This window comes from Schistocerca gregaria, chromosome 1, assembly GCF_023897955.1.
Source record: "Schistocerca gregaria isolate iqSchGreg1 chromosome 1, iqSchGreg1.2, whole genome shotgun sequence".
NCBI lineage: Eukaryota > Metazoa > Arthropoda > Insecta > Orthoptera > Acrididae > Schistocerca > Schistocerca gregaria.
The window spans coordinates 1,069,505,339-1,069,527,019 of NC_064920.1; the positions used below are offsets into that span (position 1 = coordinate 1,069,505,339).

At 41.4% G+C, this 21,681-nt stretch overlaps 1 protein-coding gene across 1 annotated transcript; it reads left to right on the forward strand.

Moving 5' to 3' along the window:
• Nucleotides 1-19,877: 19,877 nt before the first annotated feature.
• LOC126281561 (probable N-acetyltransferase san) lies at nt 19,878-21,382 on the forward strand. The gene is made up of 4 exons (XM_049980636.1): nt 19,878-20,033; nt 20,142-20,278; nt 20,450-20,636; nt 20,813-21,382. Exons 1-4 carry the CDS (start codon nt 20,026-20,028, stop codon nt 20,967-20,969), a joined length of 489 nt encoding a protein of 162 aa, XP_049836593.1. The 5' UTR covers nt 19,878-20,025; the 3' UTR covers nt 20,970-21,382.
• Nucleotides 21,383-21,681: the final 299 nt, after the last annotated feature.

The following is a 21,681-nucleotide window of genomic DNA, read 5'->3' on the forward strand; positions in this document are numbered from 1 at the left end:
TCGTTATGTTACAATATGACACAGTCAAACCAGCATTACAGTCACCTTACTCTGGCCCACATCGAGTAGTGGCTTGCATGGACAATGCTATAGACATTTTCATCAGTGGTCGTCGGCAGACAGTTTCCCTTCAACGTGTGAAACCAGCCTGGATGATCGAGGAATCTGAACCGCACCCTCTCGAGTCAAGTGCTCCTCCGTCAGGTGACGACTCCGATCTCACACAGACTGCCCACTTCCCTGCACCCCCCCATGATCATATGAGCACTGAGCCTACGCCTGTGGCCAGCTCATTTGTTGCGTGTGACAATTCTCTACCCTCATTTCACTCAGGCACTGCGTGTGAGAATCCACAAACTCAGGCTCAACCACATGTTGTGTGTGACATTACCTCTCGCAAATGGCAGCATCCAATTCCAGTGTTTCTCCTGAACTACGTTATTTTCCCCTACCACCTCCCCTAGTGGCCTCTATGTCCAATGTGCGAAATTTGCATGTCAGTCAACGCCTCAGAGTGCCCACACGAAGAGCTTTCCTTGCAGCTCCACGAGGGATCCATCTTCGTCCTCCGCATAGGGGACGCTTCATGCAAGTCCACTCCCACGTCACATATCGCCATCCTGCGCACAGTCCCCATCCCAAATGGGGTGGTTATGGCCGGCATAGCTGCAACATTCAGCACCTCCGGGATGCTCAAGATTTGCATCCCCCTCTTCACCTGAACTGCAATGCTGACATCTTCTGTGCCAGTGCAGTTCACGGCTGCAGGTCGACCAGTCCGTCTGTCCCCACTGGATAACGGACTATACCAACGCTAGTCCACCTTGCACCCACAGCATGGACTCTTTGCACACACCTCTATCAACCAGCAAGCATCCCACAACAGCACTGCACTGGAAGACGCCCACATCCTTCCCCCAGTGGGGGGGGGGGGGGGGGGTTAAGAGGGGGGTTAAGGGGGGGGGTGCTCTGTGGCGACCATCGACCACCAGTAACTGTCAACTACGAAGTGTAGAGTAAGTCTTTGGGGACTCGTTGTTCTTTGGTTCAGTCTCGTGGACTGAGGTTACGATGTGCGTGTTGTGAGTTTCTTGAGTTGCTGTATTGGTTTTCTTGTGTTTTCTGTAATTATACAAACCTTAACAAAACTGCCTGATCGTAGTAGTAAGTTGGAGTTTTCTGTGCGTGGTCAGTCACTATAGCCAGAAAACACACATAGTCAAATTTTCCGAAGTGCAGAGAACAGATCCCAGAACTTATATCTTAAAGTACAGCAGTGGCACTGAAATTTCAAAATGCTTTTACACCCAGGAAATGTAGAAGAGCTCAGAGCCACACATGTTTATCATAGAGTATGTCATAAATCATCGATGGAATAAAGCACTAGTTAAAAGGCTTGGTTTTCCTGCAACAGAAAACAGCAGGATTGACACTGACAAGTTGCTGTACAATGGGGTGCACCGAGGACAAACAGCACAGTAGCATAACACGTACAATAAGGGACACATTATAGAAAGTGTTGGTATTATCGACCAACTTCCAGTCGAATTGCACATTGGGGTATAACTGCTGTGGACCTAGTACAAACGTGCAAAAACGTGTGGCTTGTGGTGATAGGGAGATTGACCTGCTTGAGAAGGCATCTACATCTACATCTACATCCATACTCCAAAAGCCACCTGACGTTGTGTGGCGGAGGGTACCCTGAGTACCTCTATCGGTTCTCCCTTCTATTCCAGTCTCGTATTGTTTGTGGAAAGAAGGACTGTCGGTATGCTTCTATGTGGGTTCTAATCTCTCTGATTTTATCCTCATGGTCTCTTCGCGAGATATATGTAGGAGGGAGCAATATACTGCTTGACTCTTCGGTGAAGGTATGTTCTCGAAACTTTAACAAAAGCCGATACCGAGCTACTGAGTATCTCTCCTGCAGAGTCTTCCACTGGAGTTTATCTAACATCTCCGTAACGCTTTCGCGATTACTAAATGATCCTGTAACGAAGCGCGCTGCTCTCCGTTGGATTTTCTCTATCTCTTCTATCCACCCTATCTGGTACGGATCCCACACTGCTGAGCAGTATTCAAGCAGTGGACGAACAAGCGTACTGTAACCTACTTCCTTTGTTTTCGGATTGCATTTCCTTAGGATTATTTGGAACAAGACACTGCTTGCGCTAAACATTAAGATCTTCCAAGACGTCACGCTGCAGATCGAATTTTAGCTGATAAATCCAAGGCAATATGTGTGAGAAAGGATATTGGTATAGCACAGCGCATTGCAGCATTTGTATTTGACAAAACCATGTGTGGTAAAATTAAATTAGGCTTGGATGTGAACTTCAAGCAAGTTATCGACGCCGCACGTCGTGCACTGAAGAGAAAGAAGATGACGATGAAGAAGAAATAGGGGTGCCTCAGAAACTGTATCCTGACAGCGATGTATGCAGCTAACAGTGTCCTCTAGCAGAAAAGACTGGTTAAATCACTCCGGGTTTTGCCGATACCCAAGACATTGAGTGGAATTATCCCCTTCCTCATTCCAGTCCTTGCAGATCTCTCAGCAATACCTGAAACTATACAAAAAAGGCCCGTTAGCTATCCTGATAGATGGAGAACTTACAAATACAGATCTTCTCAACTCAGTTTGGGAAAGATTTGGCAGTCCAAGATTCCATGGTGTGTTTATGAAGGGTACATTACCGAAGACTATGTGAAGGTCTGGAGAATGTGGAATCGTGAATTTAGATGTTGCCGAGGGACAGGAACCTACTGGGTGGTGTATTTTAAGAGAATACAAATAACGTGTACTATTTTGACTCATTTGGAGACCTGCAGCCACTAGAAGAGCTATAATCACACTTCACTGACAGAAGACCTGTGTTCTACAACTTTCACCGCTACCAAGACTTTAATAGCTACTTAGGCAGACATCTGTGCATCATGTTCCTCAAAACGTATACAACAAGGTGCATTACGCATCCAACCATTGGTTGAGATTCAGTTGCAGTGTCGTAAACTGTGACTTCAAAAGAACGATCGTCAGTATTACACGTGAATTACGTTCCACAGATCGATTTAAGCAATGGGGAGCAGAATATTGCGCTGATCGGACTGGAGACATACAACACCATTCTGAATATCACAAAGGCTAACAACAAACTTCATCTGAAAATTAATGGTGGAAAAGAAATTTTGGAAATTGAACCTGGTGCATGCCATACAGACAATTTAAATGAAGGGATTACACTACGTGCAAAAACATCAGTACACTTAAATCTGAAATAAAGACGAGTACAATGACTGACTTTAACAAGAAAGATTCAATAGGATGGTTACCACATTTGAGAAAAAGACTGGTTTTGAAGAAGGGTCCTAATAAATTTTACAGATGTGATCTGTCAGTTGATAAACTTGCTGTCTATAGAATCCAAGTCGAGTTTAACATTGCAACAAACTCTTCTTGATTCATACAATTTTAGGGATTTTTCCCATCTGTGGGAACAGGGTATATGATCTTTGAGACCCCTACCAACGCTATTTACCTCCCAGTAACAATTCAGACACTGGACTACCTAGAGATGATTATTGTGGATCAGGATAATCAACTTGTAGACTTTCGCAGCAGGGAAATCATTGTATGGCTACATCTAAATCAGGACCAGCAGTGACCTGGAATATGGAGAGACCCAGAAGCTGCGGCGACGACCTTCAAGCACCCAGGACCTATTGGAGGTAGAAGCGACAACCTTTAACTTTCCAGACCAGAAGCACAGGCAGCGAGCTTACGCCATTCAGGGATCACAGCATCCTCGTGCTGTCAATGAAGAGACAGTGCAGTACTTCAAAATAGAACAGCAAGGTGATAACACTTTCAGATTATGAGTTTTTGAGTCTGTTAGTCGGAAACTGTGCAATGACATCGTTCGAAATGACTAACTCAGTGGAATATGACAAGTGTATTATACACAAGAAATACTTACCGCATCAATCTTGTGCACAACCACATTTAACAAGAACGATGAAATTAGCATTGTAATCCGACACCGAGACACCTTAAACTCCCATGCAAGAGGTTCATATATCATGATGGATCATCTGCGAAAAGGAATGGCACTGTGGCATTGAACCTTACACATAATCCTTTAGCTTTCCAGTTTCATGAGTTGCGATATGAACTTAATGGTGTTGATGTTGACTGTACACGCAATGCAGGCATAACATCAGCTCTGAAAATGAATGATTTAGAAAATATTCCACAAACGTCCCAGTGGGTAAAATAGTGGAAGAGTACAAGAAGGAAGGCTGCTTATTGAATACTTTGAGGACATGTGATGAATTATTCTGAATGCTAAACAGGATCTTATTCTGGTACGGAGTGCAACAGATAAGAACTCATACATTCAAGGAGCTCAAGAGGAGAATAAGATCACCATCAAAAAATTAATATGCAGAATGCCCCACATCACAGTATCAGATGAGCAGCGGTTGAAGCTTTTGAAAGTTGTGACAGCCAGTGTATTTCTAATGTCATCTTTCCTCTCATGGGAAGTTCTCGACTACCCAGTGCTACTAACTGCAAGCAGACAAATGTCGTCGATTAAAACCTCTGCTCAACTGTAGACACCCAGGTTCATCATAATTGCATTGCAGACCAAGAGAAGAGGGAATATGGCAAATTATTCCACCAAATTTGACAGTTCCAGGTTAACTAATGCCGGAGCCTTCCAGAACTCCGAATTCTTCCCGTATGATAATTTACATCTGCAGTGGGATGAAAATGTATACAGTCGTTCCGTGCTTCATACTATGAAGAGGAAGCATGTCTACTAAGCCCATGGAAATTCATGGACTCGTGTCAATCTTCGTAATAGACTGCTCAAAACAGAACGAGTTAATTAAATCTGGATCTATAGACTTCTGAATTGAATTTGAATCTTCAGCAAATTTCCCAGAACACACTGCAGCGTATGCTCTATTTCTACATGACTATGTGATTAGCTATTGCCCACTCACTGGTGTTGAACAATGAACTGTATAAATGAACAAGTGCTACACTATACCTAGTGCATTCAACAATGGTATCTCAAGGTGTGAACATCATTGCAGATGCTCATGGTTTCTACGATTATGAGCATAGACAATTTATATTTAAAGATGTTGCATTCATAGTAGACACAGAAGATGCCTGAATAATAGAGACATTCTCAGAAAACATTGCATCACCGAGGTATTTCTCGAATGTGAAGTGTACTAAAACAAGGAGTGAAAAGTGGTTAACACATTTCTAACATGGAATTCACTGGGATGATCTTGATATAACATATAAAGATATGGTGACATTGCTTCGATTATTCTACCACATGGATACCATCATCTACGTCAAAGGTGAGGAGAAGATCACATGGATGTGTCGAATCTTTTAGTTTGCTGCTATTTAAGATCTGGAATTCTAGTGTCCTGTTCTCCATCAACTCAAGAAGAAGAAGATGAAGAAGAAGAAGATGTGTGAAAATACCATTGTGTCTGCTTACGAAAATGTGAAATTACTTTTAAGTTGGATGAAAAAAATTGCTTTTTTTACCTCATAGTCTGCTTATGGTATTTCTTCGCCCTGCTCCCACTTTGATGGTATAGAATTTGGCCAGATACTACCGGTATGTCATTGGTTTTCTTCAGGTGCTGCTGATATAATTTTAAACAGGTCTGCTATGTGCCTTTGGAAGCAGACACAGTCACACTGCCCTCTGCTACAATAAGCCAACTTGTGCTGCAGTATAGGCATAGCCCCATATACACTCCTGGAAATTGAAATAAGAACACCGTGAACTCATTGTCCCAGGAAGGGGAAACTTTATTGACACATTCCTGGGGTCAGATACATCACATGATCACACTGACAGAACCACAGGCACATACACACAGGCAACAGAGCATGCACAATGTCGGCACTAGTACAGTGTATATCCACCTTTCGCAGCAATGCAGACTGCTATTCTCCCATGGAGACGATCGTAGAGATGCTGGATGTAGTCCTGTGGAACGGCTTGGCATGCCATTTCCACCTGGCGCCTCAGTTGGACCAGCGTTCGTGCTGGACGTGCACACCGCGTGAGACGACGCTTCATCCAGTCCCAAACATGCTCAATGGGGGACAGATCCGGAGATCTTGCTGGCCAGGGTAGTTGACTTACACCTTCTAGAGCATGTTGGATGGCACGGGATACATGCGGACGTGCATTGTCCTGTTGGAACAGCAAGTTCCCTTGCCGGTCTAGATATGGTAGAACGATGGGTTCAATGACGCTTTGGATGTACCGTGCACTATTCAGTGTCCCCTCGACGATCACCAGAGGTGTACGGCCAGTGTAGGAGATCGCTCCCCACACCATGATGCCAGGTGTTGGCCCTGTGTGCCTCGGTCGTATGCAGTCCTGATTGTGGCGCTCACCTGCACGGCGCCAAACACGCATACGACCATCATTGGCACCAAGGCAGAAGCGACTCTCATCGCTGAAGACGACACGTCTCCATTCGTCCCTCCATTCACGCCTGTCGCGACACCACTGGAGGCGGGCTGCACGATGTTCGGGCGTAAGCGGAAGAAGGCCTAACGGTGTGCGGGACCGTAGCCCAGCTTCATGGAGACGGTTGCGAATGGTCCTCGCCGATACCCCAGGAGCAACAGTGTCCCTAATTTGCTGGGAAGTGGCGGTGTGGTCCCCTACGGCACTGCGTAGGATCCTACGGTCTTGGCGTGCATCCGTGCGTCGCTGCGGTCCGGTCCCCGGTCGACGGGCACGTGCACCTTCCGCCGACCACTGGCGACAACATCGATGTACTGTGGAGACCTCACGCCCCACGTGTTGAGCAATTCGGCGGTACGTCCACCCGGCCTCCCGCATGCCCACTATACGCCCTCGCTCAAAGTCCGTCAACTGCACATACGGTTCACGTCCTCGCTGTCGCGGCATGCTACCAGACTGCGATGGAGCTCCGTATGCCACGGCGAACTGGCTGACACTGACGGCGGCGGTGCACAAATGCTGCGCAGCTAGCGCCATTCGACGGCCAACACCGCGGTTCCTGGTGTGTCCGCTGTGCGTGTGATCATTGCTTGTACAGCCCCCTCGCAGTGTCCGGAGCAAGTATGGTAGGTCTTTTTTTCCATTTCCAGGAGTGTATTTTGATACAGATGGCCGCCGAGTGAGATCACAGGTATTTTCTTTGTCCGCTAAAAGAAGCTATTTAAGAGGATATAGTGTCAAATTTAAAGTTTCTTTGTTTCGTATACTTGCTGTAGTGTCTGTTCGTGTCACACAATTTAATATTAGCGTCACAACTGAGCTTCTTCTCGAAAAAACTTCGTGTTATCTGAAGTGTAGACAATCGCGACATAACCCCAAATTTAGCGTGACATAAACACAAAAAATTCTATTCAAGTTTTCTTGATAGTGCAAAATTCGTTAAAAAAGAGAGCTACCTGTTTCATCAGTGTCTGTCGTCATAATAAAAGCGTAATTAAATGTTTCTAAATCGTATTCAACTAATACGTTTCGTACTGTTTACTAGTTAGACAGACGCGATCTAGGCCTAAATTTTCCGAGCAATAAAGTTTAAAAACCTGACCAAACACACGCGATAACGTAAGTTCTCTGAAAGATAAGTAATTATTGACTCATCCTTCTGTCATAGTATCTCTAAATCAGTACAAAAATAAAGACAACCGCACATAAGGTCTTTGTGTCGTTTTTGTTTACAATCAGCCAATCTCGCATCCTTGACAAATTTAAAAGATTCTTTAATCTTAATTATTCTTTTGAAACGGACCATGAGTGAGAAACGTGGAGGCTGTTATAGGGTAGTGGGTAGAGGGATTTGTTGTCAATCTTGTAGGAAATATTTTCACTGAGGAAGAATGCAGTGCAGGGAGAACAGAAGAGGCTCTTTCCTGGAACTGCAGAGTATGCAGTGGAGAGAATGTTGGGAGAACAGAAGAAGGTCTCTCCTGGAATTGCAGAGTATGCAGTAGGAACATTTTGATTGGGGAACAGGAAAGGAAAACCCGTGCCCTTTTGGCACAGTTGAAGGAAGCAAGGAAGGAAATGATAAGGATCAAGGGAGACAGGGGGGGGAGGGAGGTTGGGAACTGGCTGCTGTTAGGACGATAGGAAGAAAGAGAACACAATCTGACAGTTCTATCATCAACACCGAAAACAGGTATCTACCACTGCCAGAGTCAAGTGGAGAAGAGCCTCAGGTAGAACAAGGAGCTAGAAATGTGCAGCACAGTTCAACTGAAGCCAAGAAGCCTAGGAATGTACGAAGTGTTAGGAAGAAGAAAGTGCTGCTGCTAGGTAGTATCCTTGGGCTAGTAGTAGGCCCTCAGTTTCAGTAACGTTTAGGGGCATTGTACCAGGCTGCCAGTATCTTCAAGCCAAATGCAGGACTAAGTCTTGTGATACAGGACTTAGGGTCTTTATGTAAGGACTTTACAAAATAGGACCTGTAGTGATAGTGGGTGCAGTGGGAAACAGTTTGGACAGGGATGGGGCATATGATATAGGTGATGACCTGGACAAGATAGCTTCCCTGACTCATGGCACCAATGTATACTTTGTCGAGCTATTCTTGTCTCATGATTGACCACACTTGGATGAAGCTGCGAGGCAAATGAATGTGGGGTTAGGGATGATTCTGAGGGCAGCCAGCTTTGCTCATGTTTCTCTGATGCCCGTCAGGACTATCAACTGATGGAGTTTCACTAGGCATGGCTTACACCTAAACAGGACTGAGAAGGGAAGATTGGTACAGCTGATTCATGAAAGTATAGGGGATGGATCTCGAGCCACTCATGGTGAAATACCTGTTGTCATGGGTAGGAAAAGTAAGTCTTTTTTAGGGTAAATAAAGACAACAAGTTCCCCTGCCTAAAGAGTATCTCCAACAGTTTAAATAATACTGAAACTATTACTCACAAGACAGATTTCAGAACTCAAAATAACACACATACCAGATGAAGTCACAAAGAAAAATAAATCATCTGAAAGAGTAACATGGGGCATTTCAAAGACTTAACAATCCAACATCAAAACATGCAATCAATAAAAAATAAAATACAACTATTAGAAGTTGAGCTCCAATCTTTGAACTGCACACTGGTTTGTGTTACTGAGCACTGCTGTGGAGACAGAAATCCCACATGTCGTATTATCATTGTATGAAAGGTCAAACTCTTACTGCAGAACTGCTTCAAGGGGTGGAGGATCATGCATTTATATCAGGAAAGGAACACAGTTCAAATCAAGAAATGACCTCTGTACAATAAGTGAAGACAAACACTTTGAAATATCAGCTATTGAATTAACAGGGCTTGAATCACCAAGAAATCAATCATTTTCTGTGTCAATAGACCTCTTAGTGGTAGTGTGGACACTTTTTTTAATAAATTAACAGAAGTTCTAGACAAAATCTCAAGTACAAATGTCAACATAATTCTGTGTGGGGACATTAACATCAACACTAATATCATAAATGAATCCAGCAGCACGGTCATAAATATCGTTCAAAGTTTTGGCATGTTCCTGTTGGTCAATAGAGCAACAAGGGTTACTACAATGACTGCATCAGCAATTGACCATGTGGCCACAAATATGGACAGGGAAATATATGATGAAACTGTAAAAGATCTCGGACTATCAGGCTATCTACCAGAAATCAAAATAAAAGATTTTTCAAAAGAACTAGCAAAACAAAGCTGGGATGAAGTGTATAAGAAGGCCAATATGAACATGAAATTCTCTAAAATCTCCACATTAACTAAATTGAACTTTGAAAAGACATTTCCAAAAGTATGCATGTCTGTATCAACATCTCACAAAAACGGATGGATAACAGCAGGTATTAAGAAGTCCTCTCAAACACCTAACTACCTCACTTCCATGAAACAGAGTCGCAATGATCCAGAAATCTTAAATTTCTATTATAGATACAAAAATATCTGTATGAAGGTGCCGATTCCTGCAAAAAAAAAGTCATTTAATGACAAAATAATATATAATGCAGAGAATAAAAGCAAAGCAGTCTGGGATATCATAAGAAAGGAAATGGGGAGAGGCAAACAAACGCAGAAACACCTACTGCTAAGGGAGGGGGATGAGGTAATAAATGGTCCACAACACTTAGCAAACTACATAAACGAGCACGTTTCAAGTATTGCAGAGAAGTTACACCAAAAATTCCCCAACACAAATATAGCACCTGTAAATAATGTTGCATTAAATAAAATGATGTTTTCCAACGACAGAGTATGAAGTCAATAAAACTGTCCAAAAACTAAAAAATAAAGTCATTAGGCTTAGATGAAGTGCTAATGTGTGTACTGAAACAATGCATAAATATTATACAAGGTCCCTTAACAAATATAATAAATGAATCCTTCACATCAGGGACATTTCCATAGCAGTTAAAGCAGGCAAGATTTGTACCTCTGCTTACGAAAGGTAATGCAGAAGACATAGAAAATTACTGGCCCATTTCCCTGCTATCACCATTCACAAAAATAATAGCCATTATGAAAGACAGATTAATGAATTACTGAATAAATACAATCTTTTAAGTGAATCACTGTTTGGTTTCCGAAGCGCCAAAAATATGGAGTCAGCCATAGTAGTATTCACAAAAGTTGTACTTGATGCTCTGGACAAAGATGAGTGTGTAACAATCATATCTTTCTAAGGCCTGTGACACAGTCGACCACAAGATTCTATTAAATAAGTTAGAAGCATTAGGAAAAAGAGGGGTAGCTAATGACTGGTTTGGATCATACCTAACAGATAGGGTACAAAGAGTAGAGATAACACATACTTCAAATAGATCTAAACATTTAGTAAAACACTTATCAGAATCGAAATACATTAATATATGGGTTCCAGAAGATAGCGTATTAGGACCAATACTATTCGTAATATACATCAATGACTTTCTTAGTAGTGTTACTCATGGTGAAAAAATTCTCTTCGCTGATTACAGCAATATTATGGTCACTGAGAAAACAAGAGAACTCCTTGTAGAGAAAGGAAATGAAACTCTCAAGTAAGTTTACGATTGGTCAATAAGCAATAAAGTGAAATTGAACCAAAAAAACTATTGCCATGAATTTCAGTTTGAAGAGGGAAAATGACAAATTAAATGTAGGTGGCACCTCTATAGACTGGATAACAAATGGAAAATTTCTAGGAATAAATATTGATTCGCAGCTGACATGGAGTGAACACACAAAGGTGCTTGCAAAGAGAATGTCATCAGCATTTTATGCCCTTAGTATCCCATCATCAGTGTGTAAATTGCAGTGTCTTTTAGTAACATACTGTTCATATGTACACTCAATTCTTAGCTAGGATTTCTTTATGGGGAGCAAATGCATGAAATATGAACACAATTTTCGAACTCCAGAAAAGAGCTATAAAATAATAACCAAAAACAACAGTAGAGCTCATTGTAGAGATCTGTCCAAAACACTGAGGATCTTAACTGCTCTGTGTGAACAGTTGTACACATCAAAAATAACATTGGTAATTACTGCACAAAGAGCTCTCTCCATGACTATGCAACAAGAGCTAGACTCAGCAGAAAAAATAAACATAGGTTCCGGAACAGCATTTTCTACCAAGGAATAAAACTGTACAATAAATTACCAAAAGAGATTAATGAAATTGCAAAAATACGTGTATTTAAAAACGCTCCTACAAAATACCTGTTATGCAATACATTTTATATATTGAAAGATTACTTAGATAAAATGGAGTAGGGGTTTGGTAAAAAAAATTTATACAAATAAATAATAATAACAGTTATAAAACATACAAAATTCCACATAACACCTTCACGCTATGTTTCTTTCCTTCTTTTTTTCCTTTGCTAGAAAAACTTACCCCGAAGCTATGCATAGCACAATAGTAACGCCTCTTCCTCTTTCGGAGCTCAATATCTCACTCATTATACAGAGATGCTGACTCAGTTTTTCAGGATAACAAATAGGAAGTTGGGGTACAGAAAATGGCCCAGGTATCACCAGTGTGTTCGTGTTTGTATCTGTATGAGTGAAGTGTTATGAAACAATGTTTGTATAGTGTGCACAGTGACTGATAGATATGAGTGAACAGTGTGGCATTACATTATTTATCAAGTTATTTGTAAATGAAATATTCTATGCCATGAGTAAATGTAATAATCATCTCTAACTAGAAGTCTGTAAATGTATGTGTATACGAATTAGTTTATTTTAAAATGATCTAAATTTGTAAATACTTTGACATGTCCTTTAGCCTTGTAAAAAGAGGTCTATGAATGAATAAAGCAAATACTACTACTACTATCTCTTTTGTTAAACTTCACTTTTATTTTAGAAACTAATGTCATTCATGTCTTGCACATTTTTGTATATGCAATTGGGATAGGTTTCTTTGTAAATAAAAAGAACAAATTTGCGTGGTAAAGAATTTTTTCATTTATTCTATTCCTTCAGATACAATTTTACTCTTAAGATACAATTTAGTTCTTCAGGTACAATTTGGTTGTAATATTCAGTACAGAGATACTTTTTTCATACAACAACAAAACACTTTCTCTGGTTGAAATATTTAAAGTTTTTAGATATTTAAACCTACACTAATACCTAATATGGAGATACTTTTAATCTTGCACCACAACAGTGCTAATACTAACAGTTACATGGTTGTAATAAAACAGTCACATAGACTGTCAACTATGTATGTATTTACATCCGCACTTAAAAATTAATCAGACTTACGTGGCTAACAATGGATAAAACTTAAAAAAGAAAATATTCCATATAACTGATGTGCAAAGCAAGTATATATATTTCTGATTTTATCAGACCTTTTATTTACAAGAGCAATTTTTGTTGATGCACATGGTGCACAGATATTTTACAGTGCTTGTGGATGAACATGGTGAGTATATTTTTTACAGGATATGTACACACGCATATGGAGCACACACAGAGTTACATACTATGATAAAAGGGTCATTCTATTCTGTAACACTTACACCCACTCTCATTCTCTCTCTATTAGTCAATCAGAGTTCCCCAGGCCTCTCTCTCATCAAGTGAATAGTGTGAACATGGGAGAGTTTGAGTCTTCTCATTAAAAAATTACCCTTTTATCATCATAGGATGACAGGCCAACTTTAGACGGCAGCACAGTGTACACCTCAGGTCCTCTCCATCAAATACTAATTTGCTGCATCATATGCTATGGCTGCAGTGGAGCACAATGAACGCCACTGTACAGACACTGCAAACAGTCTTTGATAGAAAGAGCTCCTGATGCCACATGATGCACATCCTTAGCCTGCTTCAGTATGGCACCTTCTAGTGTGCAATATAAATACATGTTTCCTCATAGACCTACATACTCCACATTTGCCTCATCTTCCATTAGGCAGATAATATTCTTGTTCTGTGGAACAAAACTGTAAGGATAATCGGCCTTGTATGAAAATGTGTTGAATTCTTCACCATGGTATGTCATAGCTTCATATGGATCACAGTTCCTCACCCAACAGATGAAGCTATATGAATCCAAATAAGTAATTTAGCTTTCAGTGTCATATTCAGATCAATATACTCCTTCACTAAGGAGGATTGCTTGAAGGAGATAGGCCACTTGATTCTAACTAGCCTCGTTCTCAACCAGAGAAACTTCTGGAGATTATGATCGTGTAACTCCACTTATTCCCCAGCATTGTCATCAGATTCAGGATGGAACCTCCTTGCTGAATTAGTTGCTCTGCACACATCAGCAAATCAGCGTGCACATCAAGCAAAGTAATAGGGTATATGAGTTCTAAATAAATGGGAAATAGTCTTTATTGCATAAATTATTAATTTTGTGACCAGTTTCGATCTTATTATGAGATCGAAACCGGTCACCACATTAAAAATTTAGGCGATCAAGACTGTTTACCTTTTATTTATAATAATTACAGATCACTGTTTCCTATAATAAGAACTATTCTCGTTAAAATGTTATATGAGTTCTGTCTCCACCACATTCCACTCATCACAATCAGCTGCCATACGTTCAGTTTTCCACTTAATCCTTGCACTCAGGTTCAGGCACAATTTGAAGCTAGCCAATTCACAGTGATTGTTACTTGGCATGCCCGGATACGTTATTAACATCCAAGTTCAAATGGTTCAAATGGCTCTGAGCATTATGCGACTTAACTTCTGAGATCATCAGTCGCCTAGAACTTAGAACTAATTAAACCTAACTAACCTAAAGACATCACACACATCCATGCCCGAGGCAGGATACGAACCTGCGACCGTAGCGGTCGCTCGGTCCCAGACTGTAGCGCCTAGAACCGCACGGCCACTCTGGCCAGCAACATCCAAGTACTTGATGTAACTCGAATCAAAGGATACGTTGAACCTCTCACACATACACAGGTTATTTGCCTATGGACATACTGACAGGGTCACCATCGGTCAAAACTTCGATGCCGCGCTTCTTTTCTTGAGAATAGCGTCCCAGGCCAACCCAGGTGTTGTGTAACAACAGGCGGGATCCATAGACTCCGGAATTTCTCGAAAATGCCCGCAGGAAAGAGCACGTCTGTGTCCATGTAAAGTTGTGCATACTCTCCTAAAGTGGAGACATTGAATCCTCGACAAACATTTATAGCATGCTCATATTCTGCATCCATTATGGCATCGCCTGTAAGGTTGCTAGAGAAAATGCAGTTATGTCGAATAACCTGGTTTCCCTATCCACATACTCGTATGGGCAACCCCCTTCCTAGTCACTAGCTGAAATTTATTCTCGTCAGGGATTGCAGCTCGAGTGAGATGCATGTCCTTCAGAGATAGAGTCTCAACAAAGTTCTGAAGTGGTGCCTGCATAAAACATAGCTAGTCAAGGAAATGCAGCGTAATTCTTGGCATCATTCATTTGGAGAAGAAAGTATATTTCTCAACACTCTCAAGCAGGACACTAATCTGGTTTTACTCCCAGCCAAAAGTAGTCAAATTTTCAACAAGAATTTCAAGAATGTGAGTGCCATACCCGCTTAAATTTGAAAGAAAGTGGGAATGTGTTACAGTTATTGATTCTTCGAGTTGCGTGCCTCGTAGCTGCGCCACGAACACAATGATCCCTAATAGGGGTTTCGGTGTTCTATCTAGCGGCAGCCGACAAATATGGCAGTCAGCCACATTATTGTATAAATCTTCATTCTCCTTTGATTTGTTCGTGGGAACATTGTCACTGTAAAGCTTATGAACCTCCCATGAAAGTTTTTCATTTCATGCTTTTTTATCAGCTATATCCTTATAAAGCTTGCTATTGCTGGACCCCCCATTTACTGGATCATAGCTATGTATATGGATGTCAAGGTGTAGTATTCAGCTGGGTGCTTTAGCTGACCTTCTAGCTTCCAACTCAGAAAACCAGTCCCCTTTAGCACTCAATGTGAACCAGTGAAATCACTCGGTGATTGATGTGCTCCACGTTATCACGCCACCCCCTCCCCCCCCCCCTCATTTTCCCACTGGGACAGTGCCACAGGTAGACGCACAGGAAAGTGCTGCATTTAATGATGGGATACCGTTGATCATTAACCACCTCGAGGAGCTTCATTTCCAGCACAGAAAGACACACTTCACGAAACCCCAAGAGGTCGCTGTACTCTCCTAATGTATTCTCGATCCTAGTGAACGAGATTCACTCCTCAAAAGCGTTCGCCGTCACCAAGTATTCTAATTGCTGTTTGGTGCTACCATCTGATGTCCTTCACTGAAAGGACAGGAGAGGGAACTGCCACTAGCGACGGGGTTATTACTACTATTACTATGACTAGAACTAGTTGACAACGCAGCTACTGATGATGACTGTTGATTGGAGGAGCAGGCAGATGCACATACCTTGTGGTTCAGGCAAGAACTTCAGGAAGGAGAAGCTGGCGCATTGCCCCAGTGTCAGCAGGCTGGCTGTGGCTGTGGTTGTTGCCACAACCCTGAGGCAGTTGCTGGAGGGAAGCTGGTCCATGGATGCCAGAGTGGAGCTGGTGGGGATGGGGGTGTGGTTGTGGCTGTGACTGTGGCTGCTCATGGATGAGTGGCATCTTACACAGCAGAGCATGCTCCACAAGACCTCGTCTACACTATTGCTTCTTCGTACCTACACACTGCATACTGCATGGACTATGGTGCTGTAGAGAAAGAACAGCGACCAATAACCACATCATTCTAGATGTCGCTTGTTGCTGCAAGGAAAGAAAGAACACTGATTATTTCTAAGTAGACTGAGTGTGTATTACCTGTCTCACTCTGGACCTGTGCAATATCTCTCAGGTTGTCTGGCATCTCCTCACAACAATGCAGCTCGCTCTCTATCTTCTCCATCCACTTAGACACTTCCTCACCCACACCATCAAGAATTCATCAATCCAGTTCCCTCAAATTTCCTACAACAGCCGCATACTGATTTAATAAAAAGTATATACACACAAAACTAAGAAAAAAATTTAATGAATGAATATGTATTTGCACGATAGTTGCAATGGGATATGTACCCCTCCCTTTACCTGCACCTCGAAGTAATCTACAACAACATATTACAGCAACATATTACATAAACATGTACTGTGAAGAACAAAATATGTATGCTTGTGATGCTGTTGTTGTTGCTGCTGCTCCTGCCGCCACTGCTGCTGTCTCTCAGCTTTCAACTGATCCACTCTTTGGTGGATGTTTGCTGAAACAACAAGGAAAAAATTAACATCGAAATCTGAACAGATGCTATGAAATCTGAACAAATGCTACAAAACCTACTAAATCTAAACAACAGTGATTTGGTACTATGACACGTTTTTAACTTCGAAATCTGAACACACAGGGATTTTATACTTGGAAATTTATTTACGAAATTATGAAATCTGACCTCATGATATGAAACGTAAATTTGAACAGATGCTATGATACTGAAATCTGAACACAGTATGATTTGATACCTAAACCTCTTTTATGGAAGTAAACACTGCAAAATCCGATGTCATGCTATGAAGCCAAAATATGAACCAATGCTGTGATGCCAAAATATGAACATAGTGTGATTTGATACTAGGAAGTTTTTTACAAAAATATATTTCGAAATCCGAACACACAGTGTTACGATACTACAGATTATTCTTAGCTAATTTGCACTACGTCGATGTCATCCTATGAAACTTAATATGTGCTTACCTGGTAATTCTCTTTGTCTCAGATGGTGTTGCTGGTGCTGCTTGAAATATGCTTCATCTTGCAACTAAACTAACACGGTATCAGGAAAACTAACGCTCTAACTAATGCAGTCATGAACGACAGCACAATGGGGATGAGAGTGGAGCAGGGTATAATTTATATATTTTCACTGATTCAGCAGTAACCAATAGGGGCACAGTATTCTCAGGAGGGTTGGAAACCTTCATAGCCACTTGAGAGAGAGCGGTGGTGGCTTGGTGAGAATACCCCAGGTACCAAATATGAAATGGTTGCCTCCACCTAACGCTTTGTTCGACAGAAAGCAGCCACTTCATAGGATCTGACACACATGTGGGCCTCTAGTCCTGCCACAGGCAGTGGCGACTGGCTGTGAGGCTTCTGACAATGGTTGCCCTGCGGCAGGCTGTGAGGCACCCAGTGATGGTTTTCTGTGCACATAGTGGTGCAGTAGATGGTCGCCCTGTGCATGCACAGTCTCCCAGTAGTTCTGCATGGTGATATTAGAGGCGCGCACTGGTGCAAATATGCAATTAGGCTGCAAACTTCCACATCAAACACAACCACCAGTGCTCAGCATTCTGCCCAGCGTCCAGCAGCACTCAGCTGGCAGAAATCCACAGCATGCAGATACACGTGCCCAGGACCTGGCTGACAGACATGCATATAGGCGGTCAGGAACGGCGGCTAATGCACCACACTTCATTCCATTCCTCAGTGCTTACAGTTATTACATCATGGGAAATAGAGGCAGACATGAGCTCTATCCAAGAGGGGGAGCCCTGTCTCCTGCAAACTGATTAAATCAAGAATATGCATCTATATTTCATTATTACTGACAATGATATGACATTCGTGTTGTGAGATCATTCCTCTGCAGCACAAATTGAATTTTTTCCCCATCAGTTTTCAGATGTGGGAGGATGGGGGAGGGGGAAGGGGGAGGAGGAGGGTTAGGGCCAGTGTGGGAGGAAGATCCTACAGTGGTTGCATTGTGCACTATTTCAGTTGATCCCTGTTTATCCAGGTGAGCACACATATGAAAATTTTCCAGCAAGGCAACACCTCCAATTTGCAGCAGTGTAATTACATAATCCGGACATGTAATTTCTGGGCATTAGCTTTTTCCGCAAAATAAACAGATCTGACCGGTAAAAATTGAATATTGTAGATAAACAGTATATCTTCCGCTATGTAATTGACATTTTCTCTGCCAATTTCCAGATGGATGTGAGGAGTGGGAATGGGGCAGAGGAGGGGAGGTCTGAGGGATTTCCTGGGAGGAGAGGATGTAATCAATTGATCAATTTAATTAATGAGTCAATTAATTTAATATCGAAAGTGTGTTTGTATCACTGAGGGGGAGGGGTAAGGATGGGGATTTTCCAGGGGTGTGGTGGAGGAGGGGGAAGGGTGGGGGTTGCTCAGAAGGTCTGATAATCCACTGAGAAGTCTAAATCAACCCCTAGGGTGTCATAAGTTAATTAACAGAACAATAGGTTTGCCTGTGAATGTATGTTTGCCCCTGAATGTATCCAACCTGCACCAATAAAATGCGCGAGGGTCACCTTTGCCCTAATACTGGTTTGTTGATAGAATACTGTGGAAATGAGATCAGTCTACGAAGAAGATCGATTACAAAAGATATCTGTGACCCATCCTATAATAGTGACACGTCTGTGTGACCCTTAACAAATAGGATTAACAGAGCATACAGAGGAGAGAAGCAAGAATGGTCGTATGTTTGTTTGATCCATGGGAGAGTGTCACAGAAACGCTGAAGAAACTGAACTGACACTCTCTTGAAGATAGATGTAAATTATCCCAAGAAAGTCTACTTAAAAAGTTTCAGAAGGAGGTTTCAAATTATGACTCTAGCAACATACAACAAACCCAACTATCCTTCTAGCGGGGATCGAAAGGACAAGATTAGATTAGTTACAGCACGCATGCAAACATTTAAATAATCATTCCTCCTGCGCTCTATAAGTGACAAGTGAATGGAACAGGACCTACTGTGATGCACTTCACAGTGGTTTGCAGAGTATAGATGCAGATGGAAGGACACTCAATGGAAAAAATATCCAAGTCGTTCCGGAACATGTGTCATTTGCCACGGAAGCGAAGCAAAATAATGAAACAAAGACTAAGAATTAAGAAAAAGCACAACATCCACTACGATAACTTGAGTGAGCTTCCAGTACTGGCAGACGACGTCACCCGCAAAACTTTCTTCCCGGGAAACCTTGACGGTTATGTGATGTGAAGTTCAGTTGACGACCTATGTGAATTCCGCCATTTGAAATGCATTGCGGAATGTTTTGACATGACAACAAGTGCTAATTAGCCGTTATTTAATCCGTTCCTTACCTTGCACCTATACTTGCAGCTTCCTACAGAGCACGATATATGATCAAAGAAAGAAAAAAAGAACGCAAAGCTTCTACAACTGTGATACTTGAAGATGTTAACATTGCAAAAAGCGGGTACAAGCCTAGAGTGACGTTTTATTGACGCGGTTTTACGTAGATAAGTTTCCAGTATCCCAGCGTGTATCGCTCTAGAGTCTTTGACTTTGTTGTGTCACACGCGAGAGTGTGAGCTCTTTGCGCAAGTATCAGCATGGCGCTCCACGAGTGACCGGTGTAGTGGCTGTTAGGTGTAAATTTGATTAATAGTTCACTTTAGTCACAGGGGAATATTTCCCCTGCTGTTGGAACCTAAACTGGAAATTGAGAATGACCCGGTGAGTAATGTTCTTGTATTTTCCATAATGTTTCAGTTGTTTAGTACATGCTTGTCTTCCCAAATATTTGTTATTATTTTAAATTTGTTGAGGTTTCTGGTGTTTCAGGTCCAAAATAGAACTCGGTGATGTCACACCACACAATATAAAACAACTGAAGCGCCTTAATCAAGTTGTCTTCCCAGTGTCATATAATGACAAGTTTTATAAGGATGTCTTGGAAGCAGGAGAACTGGCGAAATTAGGTAAGACGAGAGGATTACAGAAGGTTATAAATTCTAGAAGATAAGAAAGAGGACTTAACTTGACTGGAAGACGTTAGGATGCAAATAGTACTCGCCAGAAAGACATTAAGCTGCAAACATTGTATTACAAAATGTTCGCTCTTTAAAATTCTCAAAAAACTTTATCCACAGCATATTACAACGACATCGTTGTGGGTGCTGTGTGCTGCAGAATTGATACATCAGAGAATTTGCGCCGTCTGTATATTATGACACTGGGTTGTCTTTATCACTATCGCCGGCTAGGAATTGGTACGAAAATGGTGGAACATGTACTGAACTATGTCGAAAAGGACGGAAATTTTGACAGCATTTTCTTGTAAGTACGGCACACAGTATTCCTGTCAGTCATAAAAATGTCAAAAGTTCCTTATGTATGTGTGATGTGTAGAGATTTGAAAGCTGCCTCGTTTGCCCTTATCAGTGCATTAATTCTTTTGCTAAAAATGATACATATTTTTATTAGCCATTGTGATTTTTTTTTTTTCCCCACAGGCATGTACAAGTAAACAACGAGGGTGCCATAGAGTTCTATAAGAAATTTGGCTTCGAGATTGTTGAAACGAAAGAGCGATACTATAAACGGATAGAACCTGCTGATGCTCATGTTTTACAAAAGACACTTAGACCCCAATCACGAGAAGACAAGTGATATAGCAAATTAAAACAGCCTTTATCTGTGAAGTATGGAAAATTCTTTTTTCACGTGAGAACGAAGTGTTGTGATAAAGAATATCAATTATTTGTTGGGATACTGGTCTGCAGTCAAACTTGAACATTTGTGATAATGACATTATGGTTCCAGCTCGCTTCCATTGTTCTTGTGTAGGTGTGATAATTCGATTGTGTAATGTTTTCTGCTCTCTGAAAGTGTAAAGTTTTGCTGTTTTAACATACTGAGAAATGAAATTTCATCACCTTTCAGTTTAATAAATTGACAAGTAAAGAACTGTAAATTCGTGTAATTTGTAAATGTACATAAAATTTGTAATATTTTTAAGCCATCCAAAATAATGAATCTGTATTAAACATATTCCAGTGTGGCACTCACATAGAAGCACTTGATTTTTTGTGTGTTTTGGTAACACAAATTTGTGGTTAATTTTTCAGTGACATTATGGTAGAGGCCAACCAATCACATTTCTATTTAGACCCGTGTGCTTGTTGTGTCTGTTCTGCAGTTAATGTGAAAAGTTGTGCCAGGCGCTCTGCACTCCAGCAGATTTGTGTATTACACAATGCAGACAATTTGAATTAACTTTAGTTTCCATTTTTATAATGGAAAATGTATTAATTAGTCATGTGTAGACCAACTCCATTGTATGGCTGTTCCACGGACCATATTTGTAGCAGCAGCCACAATT

Excerpts from the sequence above, each read along its gene's own strand:
- LOC126281561 (XM_049980636.1), top strand. Across the intron at positions 20,279-20,449 it reads AGGAGAACTGGCGAAATTAG|CATATTACAACGACATCGTT; the intron begins GTAAGACGAGAG and ends CTTTATCCACAG. Across the intron at positions 20,637-20,812 it reads AATTTTGACAGCATTTTCTT|GCATGTACAAGTAAACAACG; the intron begins GTAAGTACGGCA and ends TTTTCCCCACAG.